The sequence below is a fragment of the Sphaeramia orbicularis genome, chromosome 14, assembly GCF_902148855.1.
Source record: "Sphaeramia orbicularis chromosome 14, fSphaOr1.1, whole genome shotgun sequence".
In the NCBI taxonomy this organism is placed as follows: domain Eukaryota; kingdom Metazoa; phylum Chordata; class Actinopteri; order Kurtiformes; family Apogonidae; genus Sphaeramia; species Sphaeramia orbicularis.
The window spans coordinates 22898225-22919245 of record NC_043970.1 but is presented as its reverse complement, the minus strand read 5'-3'; the positions used below and the strand labels follow the sequence as shown (position 1 = coordinate 22919245).

At 37.8% G+C, this 21021-nt stretch overlaps 1 protein-coding gene across 1 annotated transcript in view; it reads left to right on the top strand.

Moving 5' to 3' along the window:
- Positions 1-19963, top strand: part of tmem164 (transmembrane protein 164) — a 31883-nt gene extending 11920 nt beyond the window's left edge. The window contains exons 2-6 of the mRNA XM_030154479.1: positions 886-935; positions 13813-13879; positions 14738-14816; positions 16952-17052; positions 18456-19963. Of these exons, the coding sequence (XP_030010339.1) occupies positions 886-935; positions 13813-13879; positions 14738-14816; positions 16952-17052; positions 18456-18662 (504 nt within the window). The 3' untranslated portion in view covers positions 18663-19963. The remainder of the gene's footprint in view (positions 1-885; positions 936-13812; positions 13880-14737; positions 14817-16951; positions 17053-18455) is intronic.
- Positions 19964-21021: the final 1058 nt, after the last annotated feature.

Here is a 21021-nt window from a genome sequence, read left to right as displayed (position 1 = left end):
GCTCAAACAATATATTGTGCAGCTGTACTTTGTAACATTTTACGGCAGCAGTGTTGGACTCCATTAGAAGTAGAAAGGAACTGTTTCAGAGACCTCCACACAGTCTAAAAAAACACCTGGAAATAACAAAAAGTATGAAACCATAATATGGTGATGATCAAGACCAAAAAGCAAGTTTGAGCAGCTGTAAAATAGTTGAAAGTTTATTTTTGCAATCTCAAAAAGTTTTGTTATTGATATTTACAGTTGTTTCTGATAATACATGTGCTAAAAACTTCAAGTCATTTTTTTTTGTTTTATTAAAACACACCGTTTTAAACATTTATTGTTTATAATAATATTAATAATAAATGGCCAGATATTGAAAGTGAAGTTCCTCCTGAAAGCAAAGGTGCAAAAGATTTGACAAAAAAAGACATTTTCTGACACTTTTAGTGCAACGAAAACATGAAGACACCTAGGCGGCCTGTTATAATGGCAGTCTTAAAGGGGTTATTAAACTAAATTCAGTTTGGTGAAACATTTGTAATTCCACTCAGTCATGAAGCTGTTTCCCATGAGCGCCGGCTTTAGCTTGTCACAGTCAGTTCTCCTGTTGAAAACCAGTCAGTGAAAGGCATGTACATGAACTCCTACCATCCAGTTTAATGCTTTCCTTGGCTGCTCTCACAGTACCCCCGTCTTAATGCTATATTTTGTTTTCTCAGTGTAATTCTTTGAACAGCAAGCCGGCTAAGAAGCACTTTACAGTTGCTTGTGGGTCAATCACTTCCATTAAAACTTGTTAAAGCAGATTGTTACTTATAGCACTTTACTGTAATCTCTTCAAGTGCTTTTCAGTAATGACCATTTTAATGTGATTTTTTTTTTTTTTTCCCTCAACAGATCTTCCTGCTGGCATGCCCGCCGTGTAAAACAGCAATGGTTGTATTCAGGTGAGTGCTGTGGTTAAAACCTCAATCCTCTTTATTTTATCATAACCCTTGCCACTCAATGCGGCACCGTTTCGTGGTTGGTAAATAGCCTTGGGAATAATATACCACTCATTATGTGAATATCCGGGGGCAGTGTTTATAGGTTACATCCTCAGGTTTTACAAAACACATTTTTTCTATTTTCCAAACCCCAGATATGATTGTTTTAAAATCCTTCTTTGGGCGGCGCATGCACCGGCATGTTTTCGTGACTGTTTCGCTATGTTTTATTAATACTTTTGTCATTTCACACTAGAAAAGCGGTTCAAATGCTTCCACAAGCGGATAATCTGGTATTACACACTCCATTGGTGTCCCATGTAGTTGACATCTGGAGTTGAGGACCAATCACAGATCAATACACACATTTTTTCACCTCTTATTGTACAGAGGTGGATCAGTCCTTTGTTCCTCAACATGTGCAGCATAACTGGTTAAAAGGTGAGATTGTCATGAACATTTTGATATGAAACACTTGGATATTGTGTTATTTACAAGTAAAGCAAGTGTTTAAAAATGGAGACAATACCCTTGAATCTCTGAGGGTTTGACTCAGACAAAAACAGCCAATACAACTTTGTGTCTTGTCTCTGTCTTTTGTTATTTATATCCAAGACGCTGCTGAAATCACATCCCAGATAATCCTTCATGTCTCTTTCAACACAATGAAAAATAGGTGGTGTTTTAAGCAGATTTTCAGTTTGGGTGTAAAACTCCCAAGTGGAAACGTCAAAGATCTCTGAATATCACACTCGGCAGAAGTGGGAAAGTTGTTGTGAGGATAAAAGTAAATATAAAATGCAGTGAAGATGGATAGTAAATAAATGATGGTGTAGAGCAATGAGACAGATCGCAACGTTGATACAGAAAACAAACATAAATGCCATAGTAAGTGGAAAACAGAAACAGCAAACAAAATGCCACTGTGAGATGAGCAGCAGAAGCAAATGTTAGACAAACTCTCGAACAAAACGGTAGAGTTTGAAATAGTCGATGTCGAGTACAGCTTGAGGTTTTCTGACAAAATGTATGTGTTAGTTCCTCAAGTAACAACATTCATATTATGTTAAATACTACATCTGTCTGGCAAAATCACTTTAAAAGTTGAATAAGTAAAATCCATGTGTGCCTGTGTGTTTACATGAAGTTTGTGTTGGAGTCTGTTTGATGCTCACTTTCCAAGCTAATAACAGTCTGCTTCCCAGATCCATGATAACGCCATGTGCACAGATTTCTATGTAAAGACCCCAGTATCAGAACCTTTTTTCCTTTGTATTAAAATCCTAACTGCTCTATTTTTCTTTAATGCTTCATCTGTTCCTCTACCATTGCCATATTCAGTCAGTTTTATTGGCCAACTTCGTGCCCATGAACAAGAAATTTTCCTCCAGTTTATCCTTACTTCTCAGGTACTATAGAATAGAAGTAAAAAAAAGTTTGTTTTTTCCACAAAACTGTACAGAATAAAGACAATAGTATCAAGACGATTGTGCTGTATAAAAAGCAATAGTGCAAATGCAGGATAGACTTTCATTGGCGTAATCCTGCCTTTGGGTGACTCTTCCAATCCTCCTTCTCCTCTGATCCACTATCTGTCCACAGTTTTCAGTGTCTGTACATTGAACTGCGACTACACATTGCAAATGCCAAGTTTTGTTTTTCAGGGATTTAGTCATTTTAATACTTAGCTCACTTTCCTTGATGCAAATGTTTCACCAAAACAACTTCTCCCTTATGTAGTTTTAAAGGCGCTGTCACTTTGCTCTGCAATTAACATCACCCGAGAAGATTGTGATTTGTTTAATGAAATACAAAAGCCGAACCTATGGGCTAGTTTATTTTTCCTGCATTGGCAAAAGGCTAATGATTTGTTCACACGTCTGATAGGGATGCACCAATACCGATACTGGGTGTGTGGAGTAGTACTCGTAAAAGTGCTCCGATACAAACACACCGATACCACTTAACGGCAGCGTGACGTTCACCCCATAGTGCAGCAGGTACGTGGCAGAGGAGTAATGTCAGCATTGTGGAGATTTTTTAAAATAAACGAGGGTGACAAAAGTAACAGTGACTGCAAGTTGTGTTAAAGACACAGACAGATACAGATGGAGCGTATTGTCCATCCTCTGCGTACATTCCACGTGTAATTCTGTCCATTTTCCAGGAGCTAGCAGATGCGTACCCAGAGCCATATAAAGCTCATCATACTATCTTATATATAAGGCTCTGTGCGTACCCAGACAGAGAAGCAATACTGCTGGGAACCGTGGAGGTCGCGGATATCTTCAAAGAGCGACTGTGTGAGTTAGAGAAAAACTACTGACATTTATGACAACTACCCTCATCAATATCAATATTAGTATCCACAATAGTATTATCTACTCTGTCGTCACCATGTTTGTTAATATTTACTTTCTTCTTCTTCTTCTCAAAAAAGTTTACTCTTCTTTGTGGTATTTGGCAAGTATGGTTAATTAAGAGCGGCATCCTCTGGTGGATTGAGAAACGCTCATTCTAATGCATTAAATGTCAGTAGCAGCACTTTTTTACAGTCAGACTAATGACAATGACAATAAAGCACATTTTCAAAAGTAACTAAGAACTGTAATGGTATTATTAAGTACTCATATCGGTACTCTGTATCAGCAAATAATCAAATATAAGTTCTTCATCTGGACGTCTGGAAAAAGTGGTATCGGTGCATCCCTAATGTCTGATATATGAGACTACAACAGTGTCTGCTAGCAAATGACCATCTACTAACTAGCAGAACACAGAAATGAATATTGCATATTGAACACTGAAAGTTATTTACTTATTTTACATCCTATTAAGGTCATGATATAACTATTAACACTGATTTTTTTTTAGGTTAAATTCTACAGTTTCCTATCTCAGTGAACAAACTCATGATATTCACATTAACCCTTTCATGCATAGTGGTCACTACAGTGGACAGCTATTCTACAGCTGTTCTCTTGTATATTCATGGATTTTGTTGTTTTAGTTCCATATTAGCCAACACAGTGGACGCTTATGTATCATCCCATACACTGTAATTCATACTAGAGCCCGACTGATATGGGATTTTTGGGGCCGATGCCGATACCGATGTTGGGGGCTAAAAAAAGCCGATATCCAATATACAGCCAATATCTGATAATTGCCGATAACCAATATATTGGCCGACATATGAAATAAGAACACTGACCTACACAGGATATAATAATGTTATATTAGATAATTGTGGACAGGTGGATTAACAGTTGCATAAATCTTTGTTTAACTCACAAATATAATTTACACAACTTTCAAATGCAAACAATGCAATCACAAAAATAATTAGAGCAAAAAATATTACTTACCACAAAATTATGTTTTCACTCACAAATTTGGATGTGTCTGCCTCATGGCACTACAACTTCTTATGTGGACTAAGGACTAAACTGAGCATGTGCAGAGTAAATTAGGTGAGTCCTAAGTTGTTCCTGATTGGAGCAATTGCAAGAGTTACAACTGACCTGTGTTACAACTGTCCCCAGTCTCCCCTATACTATTAACACCCAGGCCTGCTGGCAGAATGAAACTGTGAGGTAGACAGGAAGTGCACGGACATGGGTATGTGTGGGGGGGTGAATACTTGACAAGATGGGGGGGGGGGGTGTCTGTGATTTTCGGGGGGGGGGGGAATAAGCAGTCCATCCTTGTCAGAGCGCGGGGGGGGGGGGGGGGGGGGGGGATTAATCGGTCGGGCTCTAATTCATACCATTACTGTAAATTTGCTGTTCTACATAAACCTTATTTATAGTAACATGTTTGATTGTTAAAAAAAAAAAAAAGTTATTAAACTGTAATTGACAGGTTTTTTTTTTTTTTTGCATATTATCTCCATGCAGGTATTGTTAAAATGTGAGAAAACATCAAATTAGCAGCATTAAAATGTATCTCATAGTTTTCACACAGAATATCAGTAGATACCTGTTTCTTTGCTTCTAACATTAAATGCATGATTTGTAACTCCATGTAAAATCGGTTCATAAAAAAAAAAAAAAAAAAAAATTCAATCACTGTTTTTTTTTTTTTTTTCATGCCTAAAGAGGAATAAAAACACTTAGGGAAAAAAATCTTGATTAAGGTTCTCATAATTCATTCATGAAAGGGTTAATAGTAGTGTATAGAAACACATAAATGTACCTTTGAGTTAGCTGATATTCTGAAAATGCAGTTAAGAGTTTCTGAATATTTGAATAGAACCCTAAATATTGATCCACTAGACCATGGTTTAGTAATGTACTACAAGGATGTGTGTGGAGACGCCATGGTAACCTCTTTATTGACAAGTCTGTATAGCCGGTTTGATCTTTTCTATGTATTAGAATGGTTATTGTTCATCGTATGAGTGCAGGAAGGCCAATGATGCCTGAACACATAGCCTATATGCCAACGGATTCTTTTTCAAACAAGGCAATATTATCAGTTAACCCACTAAAGTCTAAACAGGTCCCTGTGATCAAATGTATCCACTGATTTTAAGTGTTTAATAACTTCTGAACCCCTAATCCTATTAATACATTTTTAAAAATTCAGATAAAGCGCAGTTTATCAGCTTTTCAGAGACATCAGATATGAGCCAGTTGGATGTTCAGAGGCTCCTTAAGTCATTTTCTGCAACATTAATTCACCAGTGAAACCCATGTAGTTTGACAAATGACACTGGTTGTGGATTCTTGCTGATGTATTTTGCTGAAATAACTCAGTATTTCTTCATTTTTCTCTGTTTTGATACAAAGAACCTTGAAATACCCTGATCTTTATGAACATCTACATTATCAGGAAATTAAATATAGGAAAGTACCTAATTTTTAGTGAAAAATGCTAAATCCAGAAGATAATATTATAATGAATGGTGATAAACCTCCTAGAGGTCGCCACAAAAATAGCTCTCGGTCTTCAAGGGTTAAAGACCTGATGGGAGAATCGATTCAGCATTTCCTAAATTACATACAGCTCATTATGTAGAGGGCCGTGTACATCACATTGACAGTCTCTTGCATCATCTATTCTGTACGTGAATTCGCTATAGGAGGCACTAGCAATGAATTTACATCTTAAATGAAATGCAATGCAACAGACAAAAATAAGCAGGTTTTGTTTTCATCTACAATCTATTGTCCCATTGATTGCAGTTGCTTAGTAAATGAGTGTCCACAGAGTTTTGTTCTAATGAATTTGTCGAGGATTAGGCCTGTTTTTTTTCTTCCACAACAGCTCCGGTCTGGGGAGTTAATTATTCAGGACAAATGATTATGTTTTTTTGCCTCTGGGATTTACTCAGAAATAAATGTAAGCAGGGTCACTTTCCCCTCCCATCGCCCGTGGGAGTCACACGGTGAGCAGCTGCGGAGGCTGAATGCAGCATTATCAAGTCACCCCTCAGTCGAGTCTTACCTGAATTAATCACAAAGTAACAAACCAAAGCACAACTGTGACTTTGACAAGTTTTATGAACCTTTCAGACAGGTGTGTCCTCATTTCTCAGTGGACCTCAGCAAGGCAATTTAGAGAAAAGTAAACTGCATAGAATGTGATACAGTGTGTTTACATAATGCAATATCATATCAGCTGATATTTCAAGGTAATGTAATTGCACTGTTATTTTATGTACATGCACAACAGATATCCACTTCATCTGCAGGCCAGTAATTGTTTTTTATGTAAATGTGACCACTCATATGCTGTGAGTTAAAAGAGAATGTCAGGAGGAACACTTTCTCAAAAGACAAAATGATATTATGACAGATTTTAAAATTTACTGTTGTTGACCTGCAATGTGTAAACCTCATTTCCAGAAAAGACTGGACATTTTCTATTGTGCTGTAAAACAAAATCCATGATTTGTTCATTTGGAAAAAATATAAATTCTGTGTAAATTCGCCATTGAGATAACATGCTGGTTGTACAAAAACAGCAGCACAAGCACCGCCTGTTCTGATGTTGATACTTATACATTGTGATGAATAACAGTGACTAACGCCCCCCATTTCTGTCTGAGTGCCCCCTCTCAGCTTTTTCATTTAAAACACCACCAATGTTTTAAAGTAGTAATGTTTTCCCAATGCCCCCTTGAGAAACAGTGCTTTAGATGGTCTGTCAGAGCAAAACATAAAGAAGTGAATACCATCTATATTTATTGTCAGTTTGTGATGAAATGTTACAATATTATGTGCATCTTAGCTTTAATCCCAGTCAGTATCTGTAATGAGATCTTGAATGATGCATGAATCCACTTTGCGTATTTGAGATCCAGTATCCTTACTGATTATTATCATTCAGTATTGATTTGACAGTTTAAAGCTGAAAGTAGCTCAAAGTTATACTGAAGCATCACCGTAAGATTCTTCAACATATTCAGTGAGCTGGAAATGCTGATCAGTAATTTATGATAACTGGGATCATTTTAATACAGATTTGAATGAACTGTTCTGCTTTTCTGAATAAGGGTCTGGCGGCCCCTCGGCTGACAGCTGGGTTTATTTAAACTGACATTCCTACAGCACTGCTGTTTTCCCAGTGACCTTGGTTGTCACAACAGTTATTTTGGCTCGTCTGACAAAAAGCGTAGTCAGACGAGATAGATGTAGGTCCACACTTGGGTTTTTATACTTGGCGACTTTTAGAATAATAGCTGGTTAGAAGAAACATTTATCCTAATGTTGTGACAGTGCAGCTCTGCAAGTTTTACAGGACAAAGCGTCACACTCCCTCTGTCTGCAGGAGTAGACAGGCTGTATTTGTACTGAAGGGTGACTGAGATGGAAGCAGCCCAAGAATCTGGGCTGGAAAAACATTCTGACTACAAATGAATCACAGAAGGGATTGATTTAATTAGTATCATAACATTTGTGTGAGTTCACAGCAGATCATTGAAATGACAGGTTTTCAATATGCAGCCTGAGGTGTCAATAACCTGACAACTGAAAGATTATGAGGCTGAATGTTGTGGAGGAGAGACAGTATCCAGAGGCAGGTTTAGAAAACACTGGGTGAGTGGTGGCAGTCTGGGAAGGGTGGTACAGATGAAGGTAGACCAGACAAAAATATAGGCTACTCAAAAGTACTTTGTTTTTAACATGAAACACTTAAATTGCAGTAAAAGTAGTCATTGAGTCATAGTATAAATGGAACCACTGAACTTTAACTAAAACAAAGTAAAATGAGATTAAACAAAAAATACAAGCTAACAAAATAACTTGGCGAGTCAAAGCCACATGTAAACTAATACAACTCAGGGTTTTTTCTGTTGGTTTTATGGAGAGCTTAGGTGCTGGGGTAGTTGTTGTTATTGGTCTTATTTGACAAAAAAACAGCCAAAATCATGATTTCATATGACTAAAAAAGAGATTTGTGTTCAATATCATCCTATTTGTGATGATGTTATGAATCTTATTTGCTTGTTGTCTCCTACATTACCTAACAACTTAGCAAAACACTTATCAGTGTCCTTACTGTACACGGCCTGGCCAAAAAATGTGCCATGCTGTAAAATTTAGTTGGACCACCTTTAGTTGGATTATGGCTCACACAGTGTCACAATGTAGCTGAATGCAGACCTGACCAAGTGAATCAACCCCAGATCATGACACAGGCTTGCACTGTAGACACTATGCATGATGGGTAATCACTTCATCACATCACTCTGGAACAGGGTCAGTCTGGACTCATCAGACTACTTGACCTTTTTTCCATTGAAACACAGTCTAATCTTCAGACTCTCTATCAAACTGATGGTTGTTTAAGAAATGAGAAGCTATTGCATCAGGTAGAGTAAGAGAAGTGGGTGCAGCTGAAACATATTAGGTCACGTCCACACGAAACCGCATCTTTTCCTATCCAATCTTTTTCTTTATCGTTTTCAAAAAAGTGCTCCGTAAGCAGTGGATCCATTATTCATTCACTCACACTCTGGTGGTGATAAACTACATATGGGGCAGGCTGACAGAACCGTGGCTGCCAATTCGTGCCTACGGCCCCTCCGACCACCACCAAACATTCGTATGCATTCATACACCAGTGTGAGTAGCAGCACTGGAGGCAAGGAGGGTGAAGTGTCTTGCCCAAGGACACAACAGCACATGACTAGGGCAGAGTGGGATTCGACCCGCTCTACCTCCTGAGCCACGGTCACCCAGGCTAGTACAAAGGCCAGACCTGTATGTGGCGTTGTAGTGCCCACGCAAAAAAAAAAAACGGAGAAGACGTGGAGCATGCGCATAAAGCTTTAGTTCTACTGGGTCTGATCCAATACTTCCTCCTGGTTGCCCTTCGGGTTGCTCCTCTCTGCGGTAGATCCAAGGGCATATGTAGTGAATATTGTTAGCTATGGTTTCCAATAAGTTCAATAGCTGCTGTAGCACAGGCACTACTCTGTTGTCCATCGTTGTTGTTGTTGTGAAGTGGCGTCTTGCTTCTGTAGTGAAAGGTTAGAGAGGTGGGACTATGACATCATCCTTTTAGAAGAGTTGCGGTTCAGTCATAAAGATGAAGATGCAAAACTGGAGATTTCACATGTATCCACTCTGGGACCTGGTTTCAAAAAGTTGTGGTTTCAGTGACCGAAAACACCAGTTTCCTGTGGACGAAAGGCCTATCCGATACAAAAGTTTTGTGGATGTGACCAACATTGTTTTCGTATGGACAGGGCCTTAATCACTGCAGTAATTATCCAATGGGATCTTACACATTTACTTAAATCCAGTTTGTGTGTATAACCAGTAAAAATGTCCTAGGTTCCATTTTGTATCAACCACATTTGCCAGTTTAATAATAATGGTTAGTACAGCCCACATGCCACTAAATAATGTAATGCATAACAGTGTAACAGTAACTCAAATAGGACCATAATTCCAGGATTAAACTTGGCATTTTTAAAGAAAATATAAAATACCAGTTGTCCCAAGTTTCTTTGGCTACTTGATATAATTCCTGTTCATCATTAATTACTTTTATCTTTGACTAAAATACACAGTGTTAAGTTGAAATAAAAACGCTTGTGATTTTTCCATGTCCACTATTTGTCTCACATCAGGCCTCATGAATAACGTACAACTTGTCACTAAACCTGCTAATTAAGTTGTTAAGACAGTCACATTGGTGCCAGCATTTACACATTGATAGGAAATACACATTTGTGTGTAGTGAAGGCTGAGAAATTCCTTCAACCAGAGGAGTTCTGAAATGCCTCAACCTCAGACCAGCGTTCACAGCCGGAGCTCACTGCACTGTTGTCATATGAGCAGCTAGCTGCTAATCTCCTGCTGTAACTTCTGCCATTATTTCACTGAGAACAGAAACGTGTGGGTGTGGTTGTTGCCGGGTAATACAGAGACTGCGGATAACAATCTTTAGCCAAAAACTGCTTAAAGGAAGAATAAAAGAAGCATGATGAATGCATCCATAATGATTTTTTTCTAAAACTGTAATAATAAGAGAGTAATAAGTGTGATGATTTAGAACTACTCTTAATAGTGAGGCTGCAGTTGTCCTCCATTGTAGAGCATTACGTCATGTCTTAAAAATGACATCACTCAGATACACTGCAGATGTCAGCCTGCACAGTCTGGTAATACTTAAAGGTGGGGTGCAAGATGTTTTCCTGGAGCATTTTTTACTATATTGCTTAAAATCCCCCTCACACCCTGATTACAACCAATTAATTAAATACTCTAACACAAAAATTAAACGATATTGTCACCTGTGGAACGGACAGGACTGAAAAAACACCATCCAATCATTTTAAGCGCCCAATCGAAATGATTGAATGGTGATATGTCTATCAAACTCAACTGCCATTTGTCCCTCCCCCTTCTGCGCGTACCCCTCTTCGTGCATGAATCGTGCATTCTCAGAGGCTTGGAGCACTTGTTCAGGAAATGAGGCCAGAGCCAGAGCTTGGCTATATTAGTTATATTAGGATGGAAAGTTCACCGGTAAACTGTTTTGTCACCAACATAAATCACTAGGAAATGTAATGTTTGTCAGATAGGTATGAATTGGGGCTGTTCTGTAAGAGCAGAGGTGTTGGAGGAGACTGAATGGGGTATGCATGGATCGGGGCCACCGGAGCCAGGGCTGCCGGGGCTGCCGGAGCTAGGTGAATTGTTGCTGTGCAACACTTGTGAACCCTCAAGAACAAGCATTGTGCGTGTCAGTACTCTGGAGGTGTGGCTTTGGGGGTACGTCTGAAGAAAGGGGTTTGGACTTTTGAATTGAGTATTTTCAAAATGTAGCTTGCTCAACCCGTTTTTCTAAGATCTCATATCCTACCTTTAAGCCAAAGGTGTCAAACATGCAGCCTGGGGGCCAAATCCGGCCCTCCAACGGGTTCAGTCCGGCCACTGGGATGAATTTGTGAAATGCAAAAAATATACTAAGATATTAACAATCCTTTTAGTTCAGGTTCCACATTCAGACCAATTCAATCTCAAGTGGGTAGGACCAGTAAAATACTATCATAACTAGAAGCACTCGGAGAGCGCAGACCTCCGCCAAGGCTGATCAGTGGCCCCCCCCGTGGGCCCCCCCACCCCCGATCACCACCAAAATTTAATCATTTCTTCCTTATCCCATTTCCAACAAACCCTGAAAATTTCATCAAAATCTGTCCATAACTTTTTGAGTTATGTTGCACACTAACGGACAGACAAACAAACAAACAAACTAGAAGCACTCGGAGAGCGCAGACCTCCGCCAAGGCTGATCAGTGCCCCCCCCACCCCCGATCACCACCAAAATTTAATCATTTCTTCCTCATCCCATTTCCAACAAACCCTGAAAATTTCATCCAAATCTGTCCATAAGTTTTTGAGTTATGTTGCACACTAACGATCAGTGGCCCCCCCCGTGGGCCCCCCCACCCCCGATCACCACCAAAATTTAATCATTTCTTCCTTATCCCATTTCCAACAAACCCTGAAAATTTCATCCAAATCTGTCCATAACTTTTTGAGTTATGTTGCACACTAACGGACAGACAAACAAACAAACAGACAGACAAACAAACCAACCCTGACAAAAACATAACCTCCTTGGCGGAGGTAATAAGATATAAATAATGATAACTCCACATTTTTCTCTTTGTAAATGTAAATATTTTCATGTATTTACACTGAAACAAAGTATAATTTCGCAAAAAAAAGTGAATCACCTGAACAAATATGAACAACCTTAAATATCTTAAGAGAAGTACGATTTTAACAAGATTCTGCCTGTTATTAAGTGTTTTGTGTGTTTGTAGATCCACTGTCATCTGTAAGTTATAATGTGCATGTGGAAATGATAAACTGATAAAATTACACTTATTTTTTTAGTTTGTTCATGTTATTCACATCTTTTGAAAGGATAGTTTGTAAATATAAATATTTTCATCATGTAAATTTATGTTTTTTGCTCTAAAACATAAAGAAAAGTTTGGAGTTGACATTATTTATATATTATTATGTTATTATTTTACTGGTTCGGCCCACTTCAGATCAAATTTAGCTGAATGTGGCCCCTGAATTAAAATGACTTTGACACCCTTGCTTTAAGCCATCATCATTTCTAAAGCAGTGGGGGGGTGAAATGCTGGTTTTGTTAGTCATTTGTTAGTTTGTTAATAATCCACACTAACAAGCTACAACTACCTATCACAGTCTGGCTCTGGTGGGGATTGGGGGTGGGGGGGCAGTTGTACGTTTAAAGGGCCCTGTGCCGTGCTCAGTAGAACCAGAAGAACTGAACCTTCAGGGTTTTCTGGTAGAAAAACTTAAAGAAGTGAAGTGAGGCAGTGAAAAGATTCACAAGTGGAGCAGATTGCCATGGTTGAATGAGCTGAACAGCAGACTGACTTACATCCAGAGGGAAACAGATTTTTACTCTTCTGTTATATTTACCTTTCTTGATATTATTTTCTGTTTTCTGCTGTAATTTGCTTATCTTAAGTGTATTGTCACACCTGAAAATACTCTTTTTACATATATGCAGAAAAAATTATTAGACCACCCTTGTTTTCTTCAATTTCTTGTTCATTTTAATGCCTGGTACAACTAAAGGTATATTTGTTTGGACAAATATAATGATAACAACAAAAATAGCTCATAAGAGTTTAATTTCAGAGCTGATATCTAGCCATTTTCCATGTTCACTTGATAATAACCAAAATCACTTAAGTTCTTATATCAATTGCTATGGCATTGTACTGCCAAAAACAGTGCTTTTAGGCATTCCGTGTTTTCTTTTCTGTCTGTTGTAGTCACATGGTACACACAGGAGTTGGTACTTGATTGCATAACCAGTGTTTTTGATGATTTTTGATGGTCTATTAATTTTTTCTGCGACTATATTTGGTCCATTTTTGTTTTCTGACCGCAGTTGTGGGAGTGCACTGCTATATAGACATCTGTGTTATATATAGAATAGATGGATGTGTGGCAGACATTTCTTTCTTTATTTTTTGGGGGGTGTTAGCCTTGTAGGATTTCTTGCATTAGGTCCAAAAGTCCAAACTATCTGGTAACTGTTTTCACACTGTTTGGTCCATAACACAGTCTAGTGGAACTTTCAACACATACAAAAAATTCAGGTCACATTCAAAAGTTGAGATCAGTGTGAAAATACCCATAGTTACTAATTACATGGTTAGGTTTAAGAAATGATCACGGTGTGGGTTAAAAATCAACCTTTTACAATGGCACCTCAGAAATGTCAGTTTATGTCAGACAAACCTGAATGCCGACATTACCGTGTGTTGTTATAACCTGTGTGGTGACCTGTTTTGTTTTCCCTGCATGTGTTTCAGGCTGCAGGTCCACATGCTGAATGGCGCGTTGCTGGCTTTAATGTTTCCTGTAGTCAACACCAGATTGGTAAGTAACCGCAGTCTTCTGTTCACATCCTCAAGCCTCTTGTTCCTCATCTGACATTAACACACTAGAGTGTCATGTCCCTTAGTCTGATCCCATATATTACATTTTTATGACAACTTAACAAGGGAGAAAATGTCGCACTCTAGCTTTTACACAGGAGACATTACTTCTTTATGACACTTTATAGTCTTCGTGTCAAATGTTGAAGAAACTCCAGTTGTTGACTTGTGCTGTGTGTGCGGTGCTGTATGAGTGAGGCAGATGTGAAGATGCTAGTTCAGATCCTGTAACCCCACATGCTTGAGAGGCTTTTACTGAGGGCCACCAGCCAAAAGCAGCTGCAGTGCATGGTCGTAGTTTTTACAAAACAAAAATCCATCCATGCACATTGTTTGTTTTATGCTAATGTGATCATGTATTCTGTTACTGAGCATTTATGATCATAAAATGTGCTTCCCCTCGTCATAAAAAACACAGTAAAAGAATGTGTTCCTTCACAGTTCAGTTGAGGTATAAAGTATAAACACCAGCACACATGCACAGTTTGCAGTTTCCTCTGAAATGTCAGAGAGGCTGCAGATCAGTCACAGCATCCCATCACACATTCGCAAGCTGTAGAAAAATGACTGAAGACGACTTTCCTCAGACTACACTCGGCTCCGCTTGTCAGTTTTGGCCTGAGATCAATAGATCAGAGCGGCGTGCTGACACTAAGCTGATAACAGCCAGTCCATCTGTTTACATTGTCCTTACTCCCACAGGTTTAAGACAATATGAACGCCCAGTATCATGTTGTGATGCTTTGGCAGCTCATTGAAGCAGGTTGTGAAGAATTTAAACGCTTCATTCTCTCCTCAGCTGCCATTTGAGAAAGAGATTTACTACATCCAACACTCCATGTTGTACCTGGTGCCCCTCTACCTGTTCAGGAAAGGAGGTACGTGTTCACCGTCAGTAACTGCACATGTTACCTGCATTCACCAAGATGAAACAAGACAAACAAGTGAATAATGCTAATCATAATGACATCAATTCAATACACGTTGTTAGAATATTGTCATGCAATCCAACCTGCAGGCATTAAGCAGGATATCCACGTCATTTTCAGAAGGTGTTTTTGGGTTCTGGTTTTGTTTCTAGCATGGTTGAGGTTGGAGGTCCTTTGACAAGAAAATTAAACATTTTCAATAGAAAAATATATATAACTTATCATAATTTAACTATTTTTTATTGTCATATTTCCATCAAAATGTAGAAAAGCATTGATAACATCCAAAAAGCTTAAAAATAAAATTTGCTGTGGTGTATAGGTGCCTAACTATAATCATTAGACCAACAAAAAGTCATTTTACTAAGTGCTCTACTTAGATTTGATATGAATTTGGCTTAGGTGGCTGCACCTGAACCTTGTAATGATAGGGAAGGCCCTGTAAAGATATATTTGGAAGTGACAAGGTTAACCCCGAACATTTGAGCATTTCCTTCATGTTGAAAATGTCCATATGATGTAGACTTGCCTTCAGACAGGCCTTTCTCAGAGGGAATTGAAAGGGTTTCTAATGTTGTCCTCAAAGCCACCAGATTCCCTTTATAAAAACAGCTATTTTACCTCATAGACTTGCTGCCTTGGTCGGTTAGTTGTTTTTGTCATTGAGTTACTTTTGCAGTTCAACATCCTAAATTACCACAACCATCTCAGGGTCAAAAGATAAAATATGAATAGAAACATCTGTTAGAAAAAAAAAAAAACAGTCAATCAGTAAGGGCTGACCAGTCTGTATCATATTACCCTAACATGTTTTAAAATCGTCATTCTTTCAGAATATTTACATCAGTTCATTAAACAGTTCAGGAAAATATGATTGTGTTTGACTTTCTGTTTATGTGTGTGTAAAATGGTGTATATGTGTGATATTGTGAATGATTTGATAGGGAAAATGAAGATGATGAAACAGCGTACTTTTTAAAATTAAAGTTTTATTTCGAGACTCAATAGTTTAGCAGTGGGACTCAACAAAAAATCAGGACTCAGTCTTTTGTAGGGAACTGAGTCCTAGGACTCAGACCAATTTGTAGATGAAACACTGCACTTAAAAAAAAAAAAAAAAAAGTGTGTGTATATATATATATATATATATATATATATATATATATATATGTGTGTGTGTGTGTGTGTGTGTGTGTATATATATATATATATGTGTGTGTGTGTGTGTGTGTGTGTGTATATGTATGTATATATATATATATATATATATATATATATATATATAATTTTATTTTTATTTTTTTTAATGTATATATATGCAGGCCAAAGGTGTATTTGTGTCATTTGTGCACACAAAATGAACAGAGCATTTCAGTTTAATTCAATAACAAATTAGCTTAATTTCCCCATCCAGAATAGACTGGTTTCAGATTGGTAGGTGAGCCAAACTCTTCTGATTGGGGGATGATAACATTCTTTTTTTTTTTTTTTTAAATCCGAATTTTACGACATAAAAGACCCAAACAGTTAATGCTCAACTTTAGTTATCATTAAAAAGTATAAGTGCTGCGCTGAGCCATGTTTAAGCATTCTTATAAATATTAACACCAGTATTATTGTATTTCACTTCAGGAGTTTATATAATAATTTATATAATTTCATTTATAGCTCAGAAAACATATAGTGTGCCCTGCCTCTATAGAAACTAGCTAAATGTGGTTAATACTGTGTCAAAGCACAATAGTGAGAAGTCTCCCCACAGTACCTCATTGTTGGTTAGTAATGTTACACTGGAGCCTCACAAAAGGAAATATGCATTGTTCTTGTTTAACTGATACAGTCAGGACACATGCGATGCCCACAGTGAGGAAACAGGAAGAGCCGGTTCACCATCACTCTTTCCTCTCTGTGTCTTCACAGTCAGTTACAATGACAATCACATGAAAAGGGAAGTCAACTGAAATAGTTGTGTTTTTCTCTGTCTGAGAAAAGCAGGTGGCCTTAGTTTGCACATTTCAGTACTTGATCTCACTTGAACCTACTGACGGTTACATATTTTTTTAATGAGTGTGTGTTTTTTGCAGGTGTGTACAAGCCCGAGCCCCTGGGGGACATGTGGTGGGCGCTGCTCTCCACTGGCATCCTCTTCCTCTATCATTTCCTCTTCTTGCAGGTTCTGGGCCTGGTAAGATACTACCCTCTGCTGGGCTCATGCGATACTGCAACAAATGCACAACACAGTGGCCCGCTCCCAAACTCCACCCTAAACCCTGATCATGAAACCCACACAGGCTTTACTGATGTCAGCCGCTAAGTGGCTGAGTGGGAGAGGCTGCGAAGGCTTGAAATGGTGTAAAAGAAACCGGAAAGTACTCGACTGCATGTCACATGAACAATAAAATCAGTTGACGTATGGCTCACCATGACAAAAATAGTCAGATAGTAGTGTTTCATAACCAGATTAATCAGTTTACTTATTTTAGTGCTAACAGTATTAGAAAATAAAAATGTTGTTTAATTAGATCACATAATTCCCCTGCTTGTCTTCTATGAATCATCTTAAATTCTAGTTAATGTAGTGTTTTGTTGTACCTGTGCAAATGCCGTTTACGGTGAATCCCATGTTTAACTTCCTCACTGTGAAATCTGTCTGATTTCCTCCAATAAAGTCACAGAGGGATAGTGGCCATTAAGGGCTCAAAATGTCCTAATTTGTGTTCATGGTGGACATTGGGACTGCGTTGGTCATTTGTTGCCGTCACTTTTACTTGTGCCAAAGATTTTACTCAAAGGAAGATTAATGAGAATGAAATAATCCAGTGCAGATTGTACTTTGATAGATTATGAGTTGTAAAGGTTGTTATTTTGTCAAGACTGTGTTATACAGGTTTATTTAAGTTTAAGGTTTGCTTGCTATTTTTGTCCTTTTGTGGCTGATTACATCAAATTTAATGTGCTTTTTGTGATGTAACACGTTTATTTGGTTCAGTCGCTGTAAATTAGGGACTGGATTTCAGGCTGAGATTTTGAGTGACTTTTTAAGGCTAACTGGGATAAAAAAAAAACAAAAAAAAAACTGTAACTACTGCTGCTCAGTTAAAAACATTTCACAGTTCCGCATTACAGGTAACAAAGACCTTTTATAGAGAATCAGTCACAGTTACAGTTCAGTTCTTCTCATTAAACAACAATCATGAAACTGAGTTTAATAAGCATAAAACTCTTATTGTAAAATGTATTTATGACATTTTATTCTCACAGTTTGTACATGTAAAGTGGATGAAGCAGTTACAAAAAAATCTGTAAATGTTGAAAATTGTAAATAACATTCATACAGCCACAAAAACAAACATTGATGAGAAAATGATGGAATTAGTGAGTTAGAACAAATGGTTCAAGGATTTACAGACTCAGATCTTTCAGTCGTTGCGTTGCTGGTTTTTGGAGCAGAAATGAATGATAATGAAGATGCGTACGGTGAAGAGCGCCGTGCCCTTCGTTTAAAACCTCATTATCCAGCTGCTTGTTATTCTGATTGGTTTTATAATCATTTTGTGCTCACTCAACCCCTTTGTTTTTGATTTTCAGGTGACCGAGGTCAACCTGAACAACATGCTCTGCCCGGCCGTGTCCGATCCTTTTTACGGGCCCTGGTACCGGGTCTGGGCGACGGGACACCAGACCCTGCTGACCCTCATCCACGGGAAGGTGCTTACGTTTCTGTCACAGCACACCGGCTCCGTGTGCAGATCCATGCTGGATGCCATGCGACTGCGCGGCAAGAAAGTTGACTAAGAACCCACAAACACAGCCTTTCACTCAAAATGCCTGCTTGTACTGTGGGGATTTTTTTTTTCTATATCATCATTTTAATGCGTCTTTTAAAACTTCCATCTGTTTCACTGAAACAAGTGAGCATTTCAGGGTCAGTATGTGTCTTTTTTTTTTTTCGTTTAGTGTTGTAGTTGGCTTGCATACATGCTTGCATGCACAAATGTAGTTGGAATTTTAAGGCTAATAGTTTTGTAATGTGAAGTCGGTGAGGCTTTTTTGGGATTCCAGGAAGCAGTTACTGAGTTTATGAGGGATTATGTTTTCTTCTCAAGCTGCCTTTTTGTAACTGCAGTGTTTAAGGACTGAAATGGGAGTCGGCAAACGTCACTACTGATCCACGTTTGTTACACTTTCAATTCTTTATGTGGTAGTTTTGCTAGATTATATGTTAGTGGGTGAAGCTGCCATTTTATTTTTCTCAAAAGCATTTTGAACCAGATCGTGGACGTGAGCTGTCGTAGAAGTTCTTGCTTGCTTATTGCTGGAGGAGTTGCGATCTGCAGGTGAAGTAGCGTTTTTGTTAAACATGTATGATCACCTCTCAGTGTTGTCATGAGTGAAAACGTATGTATCCCACTTTACCACAAACACATGCAGGTTTTGGAGGCGTCATTGAAAAGCCTCCCTCTCCAACCCATTCAGATCATTCCAGTTACGATAATCAGGGGACGTGAGGGTTTTGGTTTGTGAAGATGTATGAATTTACACTGGGATGTTATTATTACCTCCGCTGAGGAGGATGCGTGTTCGTCTTTGCGCTGTGTTTTTTAAGACCTGTTGTGATCTTGGACCATGTTCAGTGAGTTGTAAGCGTCATAAATGTGCTTTTGGGATGAATGCGATGTTTGTCAAGATCAGCAAGATCTTGGAAAAATGTGTATTTAGGTTTGGAAGTCATCCATTGTAACACTTGAAAAGAATAATCTTAACAGGGTATGCTGAATTCACTCCCCTTCAACAACTGTAACGAGTTTAAGTTTTGTAAAAATAAATAAATACATAAAAAATAAGTCAAGTAAAAAAGAGGATTTGCATGAAGTCACTTTGGGTCATTTATTAAGTACCCAAAAGAAAGTATTATAACTCTATAATTGGTCATATTTCATTTCAAGTATGGGAGGTGTGTATTACTGTAGCATTTACTGTACTGCACTGTAAAGAAGGGACAAACTTTTGTATTCCAGTTTGTGTGTATGTACTGTTGACAATAAAAGTGATTCCAGTTGGTCATTCAAATAAAGTCTCTGTCATTTACACATTCATTCAATCAGATGTGTCTTCTTTTCCTTTGTTTATCACTCTGGACCTTTTACTTTGAATACTTTTCTTCACAAATGTATTTAAGACCCAGGGCTACTTTTATGTTAGTTCCCAAATGATTTTTTCTCTCTATTTAACCTTTCTCAAGTGATTTATCATCATTTATTCTCATATTATCTTCTGTATTGTACATCTTTCAGTATAAATCACATTTTTCTATATTTAATGTACTGATTATGTAGATGTTCATTAAAGCTCAGAGTAAATCCAAAGGTGGTTATATCAGAAACAGAAAACTGAAGAAAAAGTGCTCTTTTTTTCTCTACAAAAATATCAACAACACAAAACCAAGTGTCTCCATCCACTGTTATTGATCAAACTCCATAGGTTTTACTGGTGAATCAATATAGTAGAAGATGATGGTGTTTCCATGGTAACTATGGAGCCTTTGAACATCCAAATGTAATATCTAATGACCATGAAAAGATGAATGACTATTTTACCTCAACTATTACAGGTTTAGTGGTTGAGAAGTTATTAAACATTTTACATCAGTAGGTGATTTGGTTGCCCATGGCTGTTTGGGTCTTTATAGGTTAAAGCCTGATACAATATTAAAATTGTGGAGCTGGTAATTAATTAATTAATTAATTAATTAATTAATTAATAACTAAATAAATAAATAAATGTCGGCTAAAATTTTCTTAGAGTTCTTATTTATGTCTTTGTGCATAAGAAATCAATATAAGTGAATCCCCAAAGGAACTTTGTGTTGGTAAATGCAAGTTATGCAAATTTACAGGATTTCAGTTCTGTTGCAACATGTTGATGGTCATATGAACTATGTTTTCAGGTCAAAAATGTCCAATTTCATCACAATTAATGCTATATTTTCATGTCACAAATGGCCAAGTTATATTTTAACTGAATTTACCTGAAAAACTAACATTTTATTCTTTTAGATTCCCCAATTTTTCTTACAAGATTATATACTACATATCACGTTTTATTTTTACAGGTTGCAATATGGAGTATGGTGCTGATCCATCCTGCTTATGTT